The sequence below is a fragment of the Pleurodeles waltl genome, chromosome 1_2 (assembly GCF_031143425.1).
Source record: "Pleurodeles waltl isolate 20211129_DDA chromosome 1_2, aPleWal1.hap1.20221129, whole genome shotgun sequence".
Classification (NCBI taxonomy): domain Eukaryota; kingdom Metazoa; phylum Chordata; class Amphibia; order Caudata; family Salamandridae; genus Pleurodeles; species Pleurodeles waltl.
In genome coordinates, this window is record NC_090437.1 from 759,819,939 (window position 1) to 759,841,604 (window position 21,666).

General features: G+C 44.2%; 1 protein-coding gene across 3 annotated transcripts in view; it reads right to left on the reverse strand.

The window, feature by feature from the left end:
• FSTL5 (follistatin like 5) overlaps positions 1-21,666 on the reverse strand; it is a 2,922,734-nt gene that overhangs the window by 1,528,057 nt on the left and 1,373,011 nt on the right. For all 3 annotated transcript variants that reach the window (XR_011205485.1, XM_069243741.1, XM_069243729.1), the window contains exon 6: positions 1,377-1,497. Coding sequence is in view for 2 of the 3 variants with exons in the window: in XM_069243741.1 (XP_069099842.1) it covers positions 1,377-1,497 (121 nt within the window). In the remaining variant the exon portion in view is untranslated. The remainder of the gene's footprint in view (positions 1-1,376; positions 1,498-21,666) is intronic.

Genomic DNA, 21,666 nt, shown 5'->3' on the forward strand with positions numbered 1-21,666 from the left:
CCTGTGGCTGCTCTAGTTGAAGGAAGAAAGACATCTAATCAGATTTCTCATATCCTAAAATATCTTCTTGGGCTACTACTTGAAGCAAAGGTCAATACGAGATAGTGTAAATTACACCTGAAGAAAGTCACACTGCTCTGCCTCTTTACTAGAATCGCAAAGTACAATTCAAGAGTGAACTATGAAAAAAACAGTGCCAATAACCACCTAATTCTAGAAATTGTCAAGTCTAGCTGTAAGATGTGCAACTCCATCCCAAACAACATTATGCTAAATCTAAACCTTCATACTTTCCAGAAAGACATGAAACACGTCCTTCAGACTCTACTTTCCTGACTGGACTGTCCACTGAATCCCCTTCCTTCTACAACAGTGGTCTTAAATCACTTATTACCTACAAAGCATTCTACTGCCCTGTGGCTGGATCCCATCTAAAAAGTATTTTAAATGAAAAATAATAAATACAATTAGCTGAATACCATGACTCAGGTGTCACTAGATATACAACTCCGGGTTCATAAGCATAAACCTACCCAGGCTTGTATTGGGTTAGATCTGAGATGAGAGGGTATGATTAAGGCTCCGGGCGATAAAGGTAATTACTGTCTATAGTTGCCATATTCACTTCACAATTGTAATCAACAGTTTCCTGAACAATGCAGTATACACTTACTACTAACATGATTAAACCCACAGAATGAAGTTTTACATGTTTAACAGGGTTTTCCAGGTATTTTCTGGAAAACAGTTCTATAAACTACCATTTCCCAGGACACTGAAATGCTTTCAACTAACTACAATACTCTAGTGAAGATAGATGGGTTATTGAAGTTGGCACTTAAAGATTTACTTTGAAATCCACTCATTGCTATGCTAGTGTCCAGAAACAAACAATCTCACAACTCTGTATTACAGAAACTAAACATACTGGGTGTATGGGAAGTCATGGCATTACAGTTGTGATGGATTACGGGCTTCCTCAGGATATAGTACAGACTCTCCGCATAATGTTATCCTTAGATGGGGTGCAGACTATCTCAAAGAGACATCGTCTTAATGACGTGAGGACACTTCGAAAAAGCACTGTCTGGGGTGGGGCATATTCCAGCCATGAGCTGGACTAAGGTTGTGGTTATATCTTGAAAGGGTCTGATAAGCTATCACTTTTGATTTTGGTCAATGTCAGGCCAACGCTGCTGCACAGTTTCACAGACTATGCATTCATATTTGCAAATACATTTAAAAAACTGAATGTTGCTGAAAATCTCCATGTCACCTGAGAATCATACACCACAAAAACACGATCTTACATTTTTCTCACATGTATCAAGCAAATAGACAGAAAATAGACAACATAGACCACATTGTGTACTTACGGAAAGCTCTGTAGAGTTCTTCCACTGCCAAGTGCCTGTCACTGTTATAGTCATCATATTTCAGAAGATCAAACAGAGAACAGTCAGACAAATCCTTGCCAAACCCATCCTGTTGTATTACCTGATGAGAAAATGATAATACACTTGCTTTGATCTATTTATATTAACATTTTGAAAAACAAACAAACAGCCGTACTACTGCGGCATCACATTACAAAGCAATGATGTTTAAGAGCACTAACAAAAGATCTACATAATAGGAGTGAAATGCGAACAACAAAAGCCCTCTAAACGGCTCTGATTTGCCTAACATAACAAGAATAGGAAAGAATAGTCAGCACAATAGGATTTAAAAAGTTTCCCAGTTCCGGAAAATATTCTCTTTATAATTCAATAAACTCAGCTCCAATTCATTGACTTTAAAGGAATGTTGTATGATAATGCAAAGCATTACGAGTACGTCCTGTGGAGGCAAATAACTATAGAATTATTTTGGTGAAGGTGAAAAGGTTATGTGACACTTGCACTGTCAAGCCAGACCTTAAAATCCATGTAGGTTAATATCCCCCTGTCCCCTATTTGTTCAGCTGCCAGAGAAAAAGCTACATATAATTACCTTGTTATCTAAGATACATTAATAGCTTTCCAAGGTCATGTGTGTGCCCCTGAAAGATCTACCTTAGGCAAAATAAAGGAAATGATCAAAGCTACATGAAGGCCAGTACTTTTTTGTGGAAGCACAAAACAGATGCCCAATCAAAACTTACCCTGGCTCCCAACATGTGGATGGAGCCAAAACCTGTTTCTAGTGATGCCTACATAACTACCTGGTTTGATAGCTGTGCTGTCAAGCCAGACCAAAAAAAAACTCTGCCACCTCTTATCCCCCTTGTAATTATTCAAACGCACATCAAACATATGGCCCCTTCTACAGAGGCTATCTTGCCAACAGCTATAGTGAGCTGTTGCACCCTATCCACCAATCGCTCCTAAGCTAAATACTCATATCTTTACAGTTACACACAACAACATAACACAATGCAACCTAAATAACTTAATACTTATTAACAGAACACAAACCATAAACGCTGGAAGGGAAGCACCTCTTGGAAGACAAATAAAGGATATGGGCTGAAAGGAGAACACCAGATGTAAGCTACGGGGGCAGCTGTGGAATTCAGCCCATCCAGCTCTCAAAATCACCGCACCCAGACCCTTGTGATGTATAAGGGTGCCAGTGCAGTACACAAGATAGAGGTGAGGTCAAAGGGCACAAAGACCATGATAGCAACACACCCAGGGGCTGTCTGCTAGGAATGGATTTAAACAGACCTTCCGAGCCTGTTTAATCAGTAAAATAGTTCCTACCTGTGGGTGTCCACTAGTTTGACTGATTCCTCAGTTGCTCTCATATATCTCTAAACTCTGTCATGAAGCCAGGTATTCTGTTCTCACTTTCGGTGCCCTTCTCATGTATAAGGTGATAATAAGCATGATATGCAGTGTGGGGAATTTCAAATTCATCCCACAACACCACAGTATTAACCACTCACTATTCACTTGGTTAGTGAAATAATCCACCAACGAGCTGGCAATTCCCAGGATGTCCTCAGATTTATCAGGCTAGTTCTAAGCATGAGTATCTGAAATCTCCTGTATCTATTTTTGTGCAAAATATACATGCTCTCTCGACACTCAATTTAGGTTCCGGACGTGCATGATATAATGATAGAGGAGTTGCTGCTCAGCAATGTATGTCTTCTAGCCCTATCATTTAAACAATTTATAGTTCTCTATTTTGAAGAACAAATAGTCAAATGAGAACAGTAGGCAATTAGGAGAGATTGTCATTTAAAGCCATCCAATGCATTTCAGATTTCACACACAGAAACAGAGGTCTACTGTCAGTCATTCTAGCTGAATAAAAAGGTGTGCAAGGTTGCCACCTTTCAAGATTAGGGTGCATGTTTGACAATTTGGTATACCACGTGGAGTCCCCTCGATTTCTGCAAGTTTCTTTTGTGACATAAGGGTTACATTAAGTAAATAAGCAGAACATAAATTATTAACACTCATATTTTCTCCTGTTCTCTGTAACTGGAAAGGGAGACAAATAGAATCATTTATTAAAGTTCACACACTCAAATATCAAGTCTCACGCACTCAAATATCAAGCGCATTGACATGTCTGCAAAACGGTCACTTGAGGTAAAAGCATAGAGTCTCTATCTCGGTTTTTAACCAAAAAACTCCAGTATAAATCCATCGAATCCATAAATATCTATGGGAAAATAATTGTAATTCTGAAAATCCACTAACTCATACTAGTCCTAGAAATGGAGATGAGAACAGATTTTTCGACACACCATTAAAACCCCACGTAGTTTGCCTTAGAAAAAGGCGTCGGCCTTACAGTTTCTATGTATGCCAATCCTCAAATTTTCGTTTGAATTATCCTCACTTGGAATTATTATGAGATAAAGTTGTTTCTTATTCAGTGCAACTTTATAGGAGATGAAACCCGCCACAGACTACTACAGTAAGATATGGTGATTCTAACATAATACAATTGTTTTCTTCCCCTCCTTCCATATCGCATGTCAGACTTTTGCCTAGCCTTTTACATGGAATAATATTTTGGGGGTGGATTACTCCTGTATTTATTGTTACCAAATATTTCCTGCTGTTACAGTTCAAAACCAGTACTAGTCAAGTCTAACATTGATTAATGTTTACAGTCTTCTAAAATATGCTTACATTTATGACAGACACCCATAAAAATTATGCATTGTTAATGAGAGATAATAATACACAGCGTGGTGTGTCTTTACCTACAGCTCGAGATATCCATGGAAATTTCTCAAGTGGTTTCAAATACTTGTCAGGCCTCTGACACCAATAAAGTGTCTTATATCACAAAGTTGTGATTGAAACATATACTTGCTAACTTTTTGCACACAGAGGGCCAGATTTACTAACATTTGATGTAGCGAAAAACAGCAAGCCAACTTGCTGCTTTGTGCTGCATCAAATGGAGAGGGAAGGAATGAATTATAGCTACTAAGGAATGGTGCATTCCTACTCTCTCACTGTGCTGGTGCACTATGTGCTGCCTGGCTCCAACAGACGCACCTTTGTGCTATGGTGCAAGAGTAGCTGCATTGGGGAAGGATTGTTTTTGTAGAGGAAGGGACAACTTCCCTCCCAAACCAATCCTTAGACACTTTTACATCTTTCTACATGTAGAAAGAGGAAATAAAAAGGAGAAATAAACATATTTCTCCTTGTTATGCCTCTATCAGGAAGGTATATTATTTTGATGCATTCCCAAGATTTTTGCTCTTAGTACTTCTAGGAATGCTGCAAAACTCATGGGTGGACGCGTGGGAACACCCACGCTCCACCCATATAACGCCGTTCCGGCACATACTCATGCAAGGCAGCAAATTGTGCTGCCTTGAGTTAGTCTGAATTTATTAAGTCAAGCAGGGCACACAATGTGGCATTGCGTGGCCTGGTAAATCTGATTTAAGGATTGTGATCAGGGGTGTTGTGAACCCTTCCCTTCTTTAGCAGCTACAGGGGGTGGGGTTCTTTATTGGCCTCTTCTGTCTGCAATTCTGAAAACAAAAGCTCATCATTAACACAGGAATAAAGGCTTAGTAGAAGAGCAACCAGGAGCAAGGAAATACAGCAGCTGGGTAAATAGAACAGGGAAAGAAAGAAGATCAGGAAGGGTTAAAAGAAGGAAGTATGTATGAATGAGTAGGTGGATGGAAGAGTATGTTGATGAATGACTGGGTGAAAGGATGAGTAAATGATAGGTGGATGAACAGGTGCAAGGATTGCAGAGAAAACGGGTGGATGGATACGTGAATGGACAAGTGGATGGACAGGTGAAAGGAAGGCAGAGTAGAGGAATGGATTGATAGGTGGAGGGACTGGTGAAAGGAAGGCAGAGTAAAGGGACTGATGGACAGATGAAAAGATAAATAGATGACAGATTGGATGGATGATGGATGATAGCAAGGTGGATGGGTGGTAGAGTAGATAGATGGCAGAGTGGATGGATGGATTGCAGACATGACAAACAAATGTATGGATGGCAGAGTAGATGGGTGAATAGCAGAGTGGATGGATGGATGGCAGGGTGAATTGATGGATGACAAATGTAATGAATGGATGGCAGAGTGGATGGATGTAAAGTGAATGTCTGGTGACTTGATAGCAGAGTGGATGGATTAATGAGCAAATAGAAGAGTGGAGGGATGGATGAAAGAGTTCATGATTGGATGATGGATGGTAGAGTGGATGTATGAAGATAGATGGACAAGTGGTTGGCAGAGTGGATGGATGGATGGTTGGATAGTGGAGTGGACGGACTGATGGATGCATGGCAGAGTGAATGGATGGTAGAATGCATGGATACATGGATGGAAGAGTTGCTGAATGAATGAATGAATGGCAGAGTAAATGGATGGTAGATTATATAGATGCTGGATCGCAGAGTGGATGGATAGCAGAGTGGATGGATTGATGTATACTGGATGGATGACGGTATGGTGGATGGATGGATGTCAGAACGGAAGGATGGATAGATGAATGGATGGATGGATAGATGAGTGGATGATGCATGATAGATGGGTGGCAGATTGGGTGGATGAACAGATTAGTGGATGAATGAGAAAGTCTGAATGATGGATGAAAGAATGACTGGATGACAGAATGTAAAGATTAAATAGTGGATATTAGGAGGTGGATTGAAGAGTGAAATAATTAATTGATAGATGCATGGATAGAGGGGACAAGGAAGGGACGGTTTGGGTCACGTGCTTTGCTTGCTTGGAGGCATCAGCACTTTAGTTCAAAGTGGGGTCTATTTTATTTTCTGGTTAATCCCTTGGGCCCAATGTGTCAGTTTGCAAATATGGAGCAGGTTCTTTTGCGTCAACAGAAGTTATATGTAGCATCTGTCGATCTTCAAGCTGCATTTGACCTGATTCCCTGTGACAACCTATGGGGGGTACTGAGGAATATGGGCGTTCCCAGTAACCTTGTGAACATCCTGATTAGATTACACCATGGGAACTTTGCTCAGGTACAATGGAGGGGTGTACGGGGAACTGATGTCCAGGATTCCTATTGGTCGTTGTTAGACCTGACAGCCTTAGGGTGGTCACCCCTAACTTTTTGCCTGCCTCCCTCCACTTTTTGGACACTGTTTTTGCTGGCTTTTAGACTTTGCGCACTTTACCACTGCTAACCAGTGCTAAAGTGCATATGCTCTCTCCCTTAAAACATGGTAACCTAGAATCATACCTGATTGGACTATTTAATTTACTTATAAGTCCCTAGTAATGTGCACTCTCTGTGCCTAGGACCTGTAGATTAAATGCTACTAGTGGGCCTGCAGTACTGGTTGTGCCAACCACTTAAGTAGCCCCTTTTCCTTGTCTCAGGCCTGCCACTGCAAGGCCTGTGTGTGCAGTTTCACTGTCACCTCAACTTGGCATTTAAAAGTACTTGCCAAGCCTAAACCTCCCCTTTCTCCACATATAAGTCACCTCTAATGTGTGCCCTAGGTAACCCCTAGAGCAGGGTGCTGTGTGGGTGAAAGGCAGGACATGTACCTGTGTAGTTTACTTGTCCTGGTAGTGTAAAACTCCTAAATTCGTTTTTGCACTACTGTGAGGCCTGCTCAAAAATCCACGCACAGACCTGGGACATCTGGTAATCCCCGCGATCCACAGAAAGAGACTGTCCGCGCGCCGGAAAACAACGCACGACTTCCCCGCGTGAAAAATAACGACGCGAGTCCGTGTGTGCTGGGGAGAAATCGACGCACACACCCTTTTTCCACGTATCTCTTCTTCTGTGGCCCTCTGAGGAGATTTTCCACTCCAAACCAGGTACTTTGTGTTTGAAAGAGACTTTGTTTGCTTTTTAAAGACTTAAGACACTTTATATCACTTTTCAGTGATATCTCTACAAGTACACATTGCAACTTTATTCGTTTTGACCTACAATTATCCTGATAAATATGATATATTTTTCTAAACACTGTGTGGTGTATTTTTGTGGTGCTATATGGTGGTATTGTATGATTTATTGCACAAATACTTTACACATTGCCTTCTAAGTTAAGCCTGACTGCTCGTGCCAAGCTACCAGAGGGTGGGCACAGGATAATCTTGGATTGTGTGTGACTTACCCTGACTAGAGTGAGGGCTTTTGCTTGGACAGGGGGTAACCTGACTGCCAACCAAAACCCCATTTCTAACATTGGTGATCAGCGGTGAGGATAGGACTTGTGTTTGTGCAGTGAGATACAGTAGCTAAGTATTTCACTACCTACCCACAGTTGAAGGTCAACTTGATTTTTATCTCTTTTTGCAAAATTTCATTTTTTTTTCTTCCTGACAATTTTCAAAAACGAAATCCTCACTCAACATGTCTCTGACTGGGTCTCAAATGAGAGACTTTGACCTAGTCCTGTTGGATACATATACGGTCAAACAGCTAAGAGGGTTCTGCAGGGCAATGAGGGTACCCACCCAAGGGGCCTCCAAAAAGGAGGACTTTCAAGTGGCGCTGAGGGCCTGGGCAGAAGCCCATTTAGAAGAGGATGATGAGGAAGAGGAGCCAGAAAATGGCCCTTCAGAGGATTTGTTGCTATCTGTGGATGATGTTACCACTGCAATTGTGCCCCCTTCCAGACCAGGGAGCAGTGTCTCTGTGCAAAGCCTGACCACAGAGGAAAGGAGAGAGGAAAGGGAGTTCCAATTGCAAATGGCAAAACTGAAAATTGAGGCTCAACAATAGGAAAGAAGGGCTTAGAGAGAAGCCAAACAAGCTGAAACTGAAAGAGCAGCCAAACAGGTGGAAGCTGAGAGAGCTTTGGCTGAAAAGATACTATTGTTGGCTCATGAACTGAGTCTCAAGGAGCTGGAGATCAAGGCGAGACAGTCTGAATCCAGCAATAATGGTGGCAGCATACAGACAGGACCTGCTGGAGAAAAGAAGGTTCGTATACCCAAAAATGTGGTGCCCAGTTTTGTGGTGGGAGATGACATAGATAAATGGTTAGCTGCTTATGAAGTTGCACTAAGGGCTCATGAGGTTCCTGAAGGGCAATGGGGGGTAGCTATGTGGGGTTATGTGCTGCCATTGGGGAGGGACACACTTCTCACATTGGATCAACCTGATCAAAACACATACCCACTTCAGAAAGCCACTTTACTTGCCAAGTTTGGGCTGACCCCCGAGGGATACTGTCAGAGGTTCAGGGACAGCACCAAACAAACCACACAAACATGGGTAGATTTCTTTGACTTTTCCAGTAAGGCACTGAATGGATGGGTGCGGGGCAACAAAGTAGATGATTATAAAGGGTTATATGACTTGATTCTGAGAGAGCATATACTTAATACTACTTTTACAGAGTTGCGCCAGCACTTAGTGGATAGTAAGCTGACTGATCCCAGGAACCTTGCTGAGGAGGCGGACCTCTGGGTTAGCACCAGAGTGTCCAAGAAGATACCTGGGGGGGACACCCACAAAGGTGGTCAGGGTTCCCAACAGAAGAAAGAGGGGGGAGATAAACTTACAGATAAGGAACTCTCCAAAGGCCCCCAAAAGAATTCCCAGGGAGGGGGTGGCAACCATTCCTTTTCCAGATTTGGGAAAAAGCCAGGGACATATGATAGGTCAGGGAAATCCAACACTAAATGCATGGAGTGTTACCAGTATGGTCACTATAAAGGCAACCCCCAGTGCTCCAAGAGAGCACTGTCCACTACCGGACAGACACCTGGGTTGACTAGTGTAGCGCTCGGGGGGGAGATGGACCCAGATAGCTTTGGGGAACAGGTAGAGATTTCCCTAGTGTCCCTGGGAGAAGGAGAAATGGTGCCCAAAGCCCACATACCCCAAAATACTTCCAAGTACAGGCAGTGGGTCACCATTGATGGGCAGAAGGTGGAGGCTCCTCGTGACACAGGAGCCAGTATGACTACTATCAAGAGTCAGCTGGTGTCAACAGAGCAGATAGTCCCTAATACATTCCACCAGGTCATAGTTGCTGACAATCGTGAGAGTCACCTACTGGTGGCTCTGGTTCCCTTTGAGTGGGGGTGGTCTCTGGTACTCTGAAAGTAGCTGTGAGTCCTGCCATGCCTGTAGATTGTCAGTTAGGCAATGATCTTGAGCATACTGCTTGGAAAGAAGTGGAGCTCAGATCTCACCTGGAGATGTTAAGGTTACCTGAGTGGGTCTGCAGGACCACATGGTCCATGGCTGACCGAGAGGGAAGTCAAGGGCGTCTGGAGCCTGGAACAATGGCCCAGAGAGCTGCCAAGAGGAGGGGCAAGGGGCGCGGGAAACCGGTCCCAGAAGTTCCCGCAGTGGTTGACGGGGCTCCTGAGGAGGAGGCTCCCGAGCCAACTGGGGAAGACATTGCCACCCTAGGTGACCTACCGGAGCTTGCTGGCCGGCAAGTTGAGGGTGGACCCACCAGGGAGGAATTCTGCAAGGCGCAGAAAGAATGTCCCACTCTAGAGGGTCTGAGGAAGCAAGCCTCAGACCAGGCGGCAGGTGAAGTCTCTGGCGATCACCACATATATTGGGAGAATGATCACCTCTACAGTGAGCCTAACGTTCCAGCCTTTGGGGCAGCGCGTACGCTGGTTGTCCCCCAGTGTTACCGAACCTTCCTACTGGGTCTGGCTCACGACATTCCCCTGGCAGGACATTTGGGGCAAGGCAAGACCTTTGACAGGCTTGTCACCCACTTTTATTGGCCCAGAACGAGGACAAACTCAGATAAGTTCTGTAGATCTTGTCCTACCTGCCAGGCCAGTGGTAAAGCAGGGAAAAGGGTTAAAACCCCCCTGATTCCACTTCCTGTCGTTGGCACACTCTTTGAAAGGGTGGGCATCGACATTGTTGGTCCATTGGACCCCAAAACTGCCTTAGGCAACAGGTTCATCCTGGTTTTGGTGGACCATGCCACCCGTTACCCAGAGGCAATCCCTCTGAGGACCGTAACTGCACCGGTGGTGACCAGAACTCTGATGGGGATATTTACCCATGTGGGATTCCCAAAGGAGATAGTGTCTGACAGAGGCACTAACTTCATGTCTGCATACATGAAGTCTCTGTGGGATGCGTGTGGTGTAACCTACAAGTTCACCACACCCTATCACCCCCAATCTAATGGTCTTGTGGAGAGATTCAACAAGACCTTGAAAGGCATGATTGGTGGCCTCCCTGAGGCCATGAGGCGTAAGTGGGACATCCTCTTACCATGCCTTCTCTTTGCTTACCGAGATGTCCCCCAGAGGGGGGTGGGGTTCAGTCCCTTTGAGCTTCTCTATGGGTACCCTGTCAGGGGACCCTTAAGCATTGTCAAGGAGGGGTTGGAGAGAGCTCCAAAGGCACCCCCCCAGGATGTGGTTAGCTACATGTTGGCCCTCCGCAACCAGATGACCCGCTTCTGGAAAGAAGCCCAAAGTAACCTTGAGGCCAGTCAAGAGGTAATGAAACGCTGGTATGACCAGAAGGCCACCCTGGTAGAGTTTCAACCTGGAGACAAAGTGTGGGTAATGGAGCCAGTAGAGCCTAGAGCTCTCCAGGACCGCTGGTCTGGCCCATTTGAAGTAAAGGAGCGGAAAGGGGAGGCCACTTACCTAGTGGACCTCCAAACCCCTAGGAACCCCCTAAGGGTGCTCCATGTCAACCGGCTAAAGGCTCATTTTGAGAGGTCTGAGGTCAACATGCTTCTGGTCACAGATGAAGGAATGGAAGAGGAGAGTGAACCTCTCCCCGACCTCCTCTTTGCCCAAGAAGGTGATGGGTCAGTGAAAGGGGTCATCCTCTCTGACTCCCTTACCCTAAACCAGAAAGGAGACTGCTATGAGCTGTTGGAGCAGTTCTCCCCCCTGTTCTCCCTTACTCCTGGACTGACCCACCTCTGTGCTCATGACATTGACAACGGTGACAGTCTCCCTGTGAAGAACAAAATTTACAGGGTATCGGATAAGGTGAAAGCCAGCATCAAGGAGGAGGTCTCCAAGATGTTAGCTTTAAGGGTTATCGAGAAATCCAGTAGTCCCTGGGCCAGCCCAGTGGTGTTGGTCCCTAAGGCTACTGCCCCAGGTGCGAAGCCAGAACTCCGGTTCTGTGTGGACTACCGGGGTCTCAACTCAGTCACCCGGACTGATGCTCACCCCATTCCCCGAGCTGATGAGCTCGTTGACAGGCTGGGCGCTGCCAAGTTCCTGAGTACGTTTGATCTTACTTCAGGGTACTGGCAGATCGCCCTGACCGAGGGGGCTAAAGAGAGATCTGCATTTTCAACCCCTGATGGCCATTACCAGTTCTGGGTGATGCCATTTGGATAGAAAAATGCCCCCGCTACCTTCCAACGGTTGGTTAACGGGGTCCTAGCTGGCAAGGATGCCTTCTGTGCAGCCTACCTGGATGACATAGCTGTCTACAGTTCCAGCTGGGAGGAACACCTGCTCCACCTCAAGGAGGTGCTTCAGGCCCTGCAACAGTCAGGCCTGACCATCAAGGCTAGTAAGTGCCATATTGGGCAGGGTTCCGTGGTGTACTTGGGACACCTAGTGGGTGGTGGCAAGGTGCAGCCACTCCAGGCCAAGATTGAAACTATCAAGGCCTGGCAACCACCTAGAACTCAGACTGAGGTGAGAGCCTTTTTAGGCTTCACCGGATACTACCACAGATTTGTCAAGGGCTATGGTACCATTGTGTCACCCTTGACAGAACTCACTTCCAAGAAACAACCTAGGTTGGTGAATTGGACAGAGGCTTGTCAGAAAGCCTTTGACTCCCTGAAGGAAGCCATGTGCACGGCCCCGTGCTCAAGGCCCCTGACTACTCCCAGGAATTTATCGTGCAGACAGACGCTTCAGAGCATGGCATAGGGGCGGTCCTAGCACAGCTAAATGAGGAGGGCCTAGACCAACCAGTAGTCTTTATTAGCAGAAGGCTATTACCACGGGAACAGAGGTGGAGTGCTATTGAAAGAGAAGCTTATGCTGTGGTCTGGGCACTGAAGAAGCTAAGACCCTACCTGTTTGGGACTCACTTCCGGGTTCAGAAAGACCACAGGCCCCTCAGATGGCTCATGCAGATGAGGGGTGAGAATCCAAAACTCTTGAGGTGGTCCATTTCCCTATGGGGATGGACTTTACGGTGGAACATCGCCCCGGGGTTGACCACGCCACTGCTGATGGTCTCTCCAGATACTTCCGCCTTAGCGATGAGAGCTCCCAGGAGGTCAGGTAGCTCTCCCCACTTTCAGCTGGGGGGACACATGTGAGACCTAACAGCCTTAGGGTAGTCACCCCTAACTTTTTGCCTGCCTCCCTCCACTTTTTGGACACTGTTTTTGCTGGCTTTTAGACTCTGCGCACTTTACCACTGCTAACCAGTGCTAAAGTGCATATGCTCTCTCCCTTAAAACATGGTAACCTTTAATCATACCTGATTGGACTATTTAATTTACTTATAAGTCCCTAGTAATGTGCACTCTCTGTGCCTAGGGCCTGTAGATTAAATGCTACTAGTGGGCCTGCAGCACTGGTTGTGCCAACCACTTAAGTAGCCCCTTTTCCTTGTCTCAGGCCTGCCACTGCAAGGCCTGTGTGTGCAGTTTCACTGTCACCTCCACTTGGCATTTAAAAGTACTTACCAAGCCTAAACCTCCCCTTTCTCCACATATAAGTCACCTCTAATTTGTGCCTTAGGTAACCCCTAGAGCAGGGTGCTGTGTGGGTGAAAGGCAGGACATGTACCTGTGTAGTTTACATGTCCTGGTAGTGTAAAAGTCCTAAATTCATTTTTGCACTACTGTGAGGCCTGCTCCCTTCATAGGCTAACATTGGGGCTGCCCTCATACAGTATTGAAGTGGTAGCTGCTGATCTGAAAGGAGTAGGAAGGTCATATTTAGTATGGCCAGAATGGTAACATAAAATCCTGCTGACTGGTGAAATTGGATTTAATATTACTATTCTAGAAATGCCACTTTTAGAAAGTGAGCATTTCTTGGCACTTAAATCTTTCTGTGCCTTACAATCCACGTCTGGCTGGGCTTAGTTGACAGCTCCTTGTGCATTCACTCAGACACACCCCAAACACAGGGTACTCAGCCTCACTTGCATACATCTGCATTTTGAATGGGTCTTCCTGGGCTGGGAGGGTGGAGGGACTGCTCTCACACAAAGGACTGCCACACCCCCTACAGGGACCCTGCCAGACAGGATTGAACTGAAAGGGGACATGGTGCACTTCTTAGCCACTCTTTGAAGTCTCCCCCAATTCAAAGGCACATTTGGGTATAAAACAGGGCCTCTGCCCTACCTCATCAGACACTTGCTGGAGAAGAAACCGGAACCAGAAACTACATCCTGCCAAGAAGAACTGCCTGGCTGCTCAAAGGACTCACCTGTCTGCTTTCTACAAAGGACTGCTGCCTTGCTGTTGGCTTGCTGCCTTGCTGAACTCTTGTCTGGCTGTGAAAGTGCTCTCCAAGGGCTTGGATAGAGCTTCCCTCCTGTTCCCTGAAGTCTCAGGACCAAAAAGACTTCTCTTTTTCACTTGGACGCTCAGTGTGCCGAAATTTTCGACACACAGCTTGTTCCGCGGCGAGAAAAACGCCACACACCGACGCTGATCGACGCAACGCCTTCGAGACGACCGGAACTTCGACGCACGGCTTCGCAAGGACAACGCTGCCCAACCTCCAGACGAGAAATCGACGCAACGCCTGCCGTGAGATCGAAATTTCGACGCGCCGCCCCCAGAACGACGCGCAGCCGGAAAACAAGCAGGAAAATCCACGCACAGACCCGGGACATCTGGTAATCCCCGCGATCCACAGAAAGAGACTGTCCGCGCGCCGGAAAACAACGCACGACTTCCCCGCGTGAAAAATAACGACGCGAGTCCGTGTGTGCTGGGGAGAAATCGACGCATACACCATTTTTCCACGTATCTCTTCTTCTGTGGCCCTCTGAGGAGATTTTCCATTCCAAACCAGGTACTTTGTGCTTGAAAGAGACTTTGTTTGCTTTTTAAAGACTTAAGACACTTTGGGGCATATTTATACTCCGTTTGTGCCGGAATTGCGTCGTTTTTTTTGACGCAATTTCAACGCAAAACTAACTCCATAGTTATACTTTGGCGTTAGACGCGTCTAGCGCCAAAGTCCATGGAGTTTGCGTCATTTTTTAGCGTGGACACCTACTTTGCGTTAATGAGATGCAAGGTAGGCGTTCACGTCTAAAAAATCGACTCCGAGGCATGTGCGTCGGATTTATACTCCCATGCAAAATTCACGCCCGGGAGTGGGCGGGTCAAAAAAAATGACGTACGGCCGCTTTTGCGCCGTTTTTTAGCGCCTGCAAAAGGCAGGCGTTAAGGGACCTGTGGGCTCTGAAGGAGCCCAGAGGTGCCCTCCCATGCCCCCAGGGACACCCCCTGTCACCCTTGCCCACCCCAGGAGGACACCCAAGGCTGGAGGGACCCATCCCAGGGAAAGAAAGGTAAGTGTTTTTTTTTTTGTTTTGTTTTGTGGCATAGGGGGGCCTGATTTGTGCCCCCCTACATGCCACTATGCCCAATGACCATGCCCAGGGGACAGAAGTCCCCTGGGCATGGCCATTGGGCAAGGGGGCATGACTCCTGTCTTTGCTAAGACAGGAGTCATTTCTATGGGGGTTGGGAGTGAAAAAAAATGGCGCAAATCGGGTTGAGGCGAAAAAATTGCCTCAACCTGACTTGCCCCATTTCTTGACGCCCAAGCTCCATTTTCCCCTACGCCGGCGCTGCCTGGTGTACGTCGTTTTTTTTAACGCACACCAGACGGCGACGGCGGCTAACGCCGGCTAACGCCGGCTAACGTCATTCAATAAATACGGCGCCCGCATGGTGCTTCAGAATGGCGTTAGCCGGCGCTAATTTTTTGACGCAAAACTGTGTTAGCGCAGTTTTGCGTCAAAAAGTATAAATATGGGCCTTTATATCACTTTTCAGTGATATCTCTACAAATTCACATTGCAACTTTATTCGTTTTGACCTACAATTATCCTGATAAATGTTATATATTTTTCTAAACACTGTGTGGTGTATTTTTGTGCTGCTATATGGTGGTATTGTATGATTTATTGCACAAATACTTTACACATTGCCTTCTAAGTTAAGCCTGACTGCTCGTGCCAAGCTACCAGAGGGTGGGCACAGGATAATCTTGGATTGTGTGTGACTTACCCTGACTAGAGTGAGGGCTTTTGCTTGGACAGGGGGTAACCTGACTGCCAACCAAAACCCCATTTCTAACAGTCGTGGAGTGCGCCAAGGCTGTGTACTTCTCCCTACTTTATTTTCCCTCTCTATAAATGATGAAATCAAGATCCTGAGACAGTGTGTTAATGATTCACCCTCTTTGAACGGGAAAAAAATCCAAAAATTTATTTTTGCAGATGATTCATTGTTAATCTCTAAATCACAGATTTGTCTTAAAAATATTTCACCAAGTTTATGGTATTTTGCAAAGAAAAGGGCATAAAAATGAACTGCACAAAAACTAAATATATGGTCTTTTGCAAGAACTTCAGTAGAACTAGTTACGTTAAGGTGGGTAATGAAATTGTCGACAGGGTGTTGTGCTTTGACTATTGAGTTATTACCCTGTCAGATAAGTTTAAATCTTAAAGAGTTCCCTTATGCTATTACACAGGTCTAATGCAATTTTAATGTTTTTTAGAGTGACCTTCACATGATCAATCTCTCCTGCCCTCAAGGGATAACCTGCCAATGCCCTGAATGCTGCTATTTACAAAGCTAAAATGTGGGGGTGTACTAACGCGTATAGGTTACCAGTATCTGAAAATAATTTCATCAGAGCTCTTGTGACCGTTATTGGTAGTACACCGCTCTTTCCTTTGCACTATGACTCAGGCATAATGGGGTGTCAGATCTTGCCCAGCTGAAACCCCTTCTTTATTGGGTTTGTATTTGGTCTACTCCAGAATTGACTCTGTATAGAAATTGTCTAAGTGATCTCATAGGCTTTGACAGTGCCCTAAACGTACCTTGGCTGAGGTTTATACATACCTTGTGCAAGAGATTGAAGCTTGATATACTCTGGGAGAATCCTGAGTGAATCTATAAGGTGGATAAACAAGTTGTAAAGTCGGTGTATTTTTGCTATAATTTGGACCATCAATAATCCAGGGTTAAATTGGGCCACCTGAAAGAAAGGTTTCTCGGGGTCAATACAGCCCCGATGATTGAGTATTTCCTGGCCAGTATAACTCTCCCATTGGCCAAAAGCCTTTATTTATGATTCAGATATGGTTGCCTGCCACTGAACAGCTCCCACAGTTTGTGGTATGAAGGATGTTTATCCGCTTCTTGCACTATATGTGAATTGGTTCCTGAGGCAGTGAACCACATTTTTATTGTTTGCCCAGGCTATTGAGAAATAACACATCAATGGCTCTGACCTACTTGTATATCTTTAGGGATCAGAGACTATCAAGTGGCAATATGCTCATTCAGAACAAACACAGCAGAGCCTATTGTGCATTCAGTGAGCAGATTCCTCCTTATTACCTGGCACAAGCAAGCCAAGTTTTTAGTCAAAAATAACATGAATAATTTAACTTCAGGCTTACACCTGACCTTTAAGGAGAAGAATGTGATCTGGGAATCCGTCCGGTGAGTAGTGTCCTAATGGAATAGGGATAGTTCTAAATGACTCACTAGGAATCTCTGGTTGTCACTTGATTTTATTTATTCAGTTTGCGGTTGCACTGAACAGATGATCCAGCTGGGCCAGAATCTGGGTATGTGGGTGCTTTAGAAGGTGGCAAGTATCATAGGATTGAATACTTGCAAATTTTGTAAACAGATTTTGTATTAATTTCACAGGTGTTGGCAAATTGGAGAACAAATCAAAAATGTGTGTTCCCCTAGGGAATTAAGCCGGTGCTTATTTATTTGAAATGAAATATATTTATTTGTTGTCTTAATCCATAGAATTATTAGCTTCAGCTGATAAATATGTTAATTGCTCATTGTTTTTATCAGGACTTTAACATTTAAATGTTTCAAATGACTGTATCTACATATATTTAGGGGTTCTATAAATCTCATATTGATGTATTTTTGTATGATTTTATGTAATGGTTTTTATGTGTTTTTAAGGCATTTTGTGCCACAATAGAGATCAAATTCAAATATGAGCAGTATACTGCATTGCTAGTATCAATGCTGCATCAAAGAAAATGACACAGCGGTGGCGCAAAGGGCTTGTAAATGAGGCCCTTAGTTTTGGTGTGTGTGATCAGCTGCAAACCTTTTCCAAGATGTCATCTGATGCCTCATAAAACCTGTTGTGAACTAATTCAACTATAGCAAAGACATATTAGTTTTAAGAGCTACACAGAAGGAGCAAAATCAAGCTCTCACACAAGTATATCAATTACTCAGTGTTGATGTTCTGATTTTGAATGCTGACACATGATTTCCGAAAGACAAAACTGAAATTCTTTGGCCATATCTTTTCCAGTGGGGGCATGATGCCTGAACCTGCTAAAGTACAAGTCTTGACAAATGCTGAACTCCCACAAGATGTTTCAATGGTACATTATTTCCTTGGCAAGGCCAATTATTGTTCAAGACACATAAAAGCCTTTGCCACTGTTGGAGCTCCATTATAAGAGTTAACAGAGGAAAATTTATCTTTTCAATGTTTGCAAAAATGTGAGAAACGTTTTACCATTAAAAATTCTACAGAAATGGCATAGTTCAATCTAAAGCTTCAGACGTAGGTTGTGGTTGACGCCAGCGATGTTGGGTTAGATGCTATGTGTATGCCCGGGTGCTAGATGGCATAATGTGGCCTATGCTATTAGAAATTTGCCTCAAACAGAACATGCTTACTCACAGCCTGAGAAAGAAAGTTTGGTTGTGGTATGGGCTGATGAACATTGTCATGTATTCCTGTACCAAAAGCCTTTTACGTTGGTGAATGATCATCAAGTTTTGCTGATTATCTTTGGCAAGATGCCTTCTTGAATCAAAAGAAGACGATTGCATTGAACAATGGAGACTGAGATTGCAAGAGTATGATTATACAATTCTGCTTCACCCAGGAAGGATCCGAATCCTGCTGACTACTTTTCCAAAGTGCCCATGCAAGGTCACTGTACTCTATTCATGATGGCTGATGACTACATTAATTTCATTGTCACGTTAAGTACACCAGCTGCTGATTCATTATCTCTGATTGTGATTGCCACGAGCCACAGTAGCAACCTGCTGAATTTAAAACACATAATTACACATCAGTCATGGGATAAACCAGTTGACCTCTCAGTACTGATGATGAATACCAAAAATACAAATATGTCAAAGGTGAATTGTCCAAAACTCAGGAAGGATTTATATTGTGATGATCCTGATTCCGTAGAGTCTGCAGCAAAAAAGTGATTGAAGAGGCTCATAAAGGACATTGGGGTATTGCTGCCACATAGAGAAGTCTCAGAGACCGAGTTTGGTTTCCATACTTAGACGAATGAGTTGAAAAGAAACTCAAGGACTGTAAAGTATACAATTGCATATCAACCAAAGTTACTCAACATACTATGAACATGTCAGAACCCCCTAAACATGCTTGGGAGAGAATAGCTGTCAATTTCTTTGGCCCACTTAATAAGAGACATAATTTAATGGTGATTGTAAATGAATACTCAAGGTTTCCTTTGGTTGAAGATCTCTCATCTACAACTCATGAACGAATAATCAAAAAAATGTATTGCATCATTGCAACGTGGGGCATACCCTCCATTGTGAAATCTGACAATGGTGCACCCTTTACAGTAAAGAATTTAAAGACTTTCTGGAGCATCTGAACCTAAAGCATCAAAAGATCATACCTTTATGGCCAATGGACTTGTTGAGTGTTTTATGTGTACACTAAAGAGAGCAGTACAGTGTGCAACTTTTGAGAAGCTCAATTTGAAAACATTATTGAATTCTACTCTACAAACTTATCGTTCAAAACCCCCACTTGACCACAGGTGAAGGTCCTGTGACTTTGATGTTTGGGAGAGCAATGACAACCAAGTTATCTCAATGGTCCACTGAAAGAGATAAAAGCGAACATATGATTCGTACAAGGGACTTGGTTAACAAAGAGAAAATGAAAGTATATGCCAACAAGAGTGGACGTGAAAAAGACCTCTCATTCAGGTAAAAAGGTTTAGTGATCGCTCGACTGGTGGGCAACAAAAATCAGACGCTCCTTACGATATTGAACCTTTCAAAGAATGTCTACCAAAGGACATATGGTGACTGCCCAGTGCCCCGGGAAATCTATCACCATAGACTCTTTTCACTTCAGGCCTGTATTTCATCGGTCTTCAACTTGAGACAATGAAAACAAGACTGATTTCTGAAAACTCAGAGACTGTTGGTGATTCCTTACCATCTTTAATAATCTCTGACCGTGAAGATGACAGTCTACAGCTTCCAGTGACCAGATCAGGTCGTATGATCAAAGCGCCAAGAAGACTGATTGTAAAGTTATAATTGTATGTTTCTATATATATGTTTATGACTAATGATTTACTAAATGTTTTTAATTTTCATTTAAAAGAGGGGGAGATGTAGGGTCTTTCATGGCTTAGAATGGAACTTTCTTGCTCCCAGCAGACTCCATATCAGTGTGACGTAGTCTGTAGAATAGAATAGAATGAAAGCTAGGTTTGGAATGTGGGGAGTTCCCAGATACAGGTATAACAGAGAAATAAAGATGTGTGATTTACAGCTCAATGTGTGACCTAGTCGTTGGGGGGTACCTAGGCTGGAGAAGATGCTACAGTCAGTTCTTACTTTTTCCCTTGGTTCCACTCCAAACTGTATCGGGTAATGAAGGGCAGGCAGGAATGGACTGCATTTGCCGGTAGCATGGCAGGATTCTGCAGATGTGAGGAATGGGCTGGGTATTAGCCTTAAGGCTAGCCTGTGAATCTCAGAAGAGCTGAGTACAACACCCCAGGCTATTCTGCTCAGGAGAGAATTGCCCTTCCTAACAACCAATGCCCTTTTGTCCATTCCTTGCCTGGAATGAATACACATCATATCACAGGAAAATCATTAACAGTCATCTGATCCTAGAACCTGGCAGAAAGGTAAACCTGGTTTGGGCAAAACAATGCCAAATTTCTAAAAGTGGCATTTTCAGAATAGTAATTTAATATCTGATTTTACCAATAACAATGATTTTAAATTTCAATCCAGATGAACAGAAACACTATTTCTCAATCTGCACCCAAAGTGAAGTTATCATGTATTAAGGGTAATATGGTAACACAGTACTAGTCTATGAAGAGCTGGCCTTACTGCAGTGAAAAATTACTTTGTGGTTTGTTCACCATGAGGTCATGTTAAACCTAAGTACACAGGGTCTACTTTTTCAATATCATGCATCCTGTCCTACTAGCCTTTAACGTCTACTTGAAGAGTGACTTATAAGTATTTAAAAGGAAGGCTTAGGCCAAGAAAAACCTGTATTTTGCAAGGTCTATATGGAAGTTTAAACTGCATTACAAGTTGCCTTGTCAGACCAGACAAATGTTTCACAGTGCTACCTTAGTGGGTGGCACAATCAGTACTGCATCCTACTTGCAGTATTTAATTTAAAGGCCCAGGACACCTTTAGTTCAATTTACTAGGGACTTATTTGTAAATTAAATCAACCAAAAAACCCTCAACTAACCCCGAAGTACTTAGCAACTACCAACCTATCTCGCTGATCCCCTTCCCAGCCAAATTTGTTCAGAAGACTATCAACAGACAACTCTCAGTCCATCTAGATTGCCACAAACTCCTGGTCAACACGAAAATCTACAGCACCTAAACAGCCCTCATCACTGCCACAAATGACATATGCACCATCGTCGGCCCTGGATAGACTGCCACCCGCATACTACTCAACCTTTCCTCTTCTTTCTACTCCATGTTCCACCAAACTCTTATCACCAGACTACACACAGCAGGAATACGAGGACCAGCACTCAAATGGATAGCTTCCTTCCCCTCCAGAATAACAGAATGAGTCAGGCTCTCACTGTTGACATGAGAGCCAAGTAACTCATCTGCAGAGTCCCGCAGGGATTATCACTGAGCTCCACACTTTTAAACATACATGACTCTTTTGGCAAGCATCATCAGATCCCACAGAATAAACATGATCTC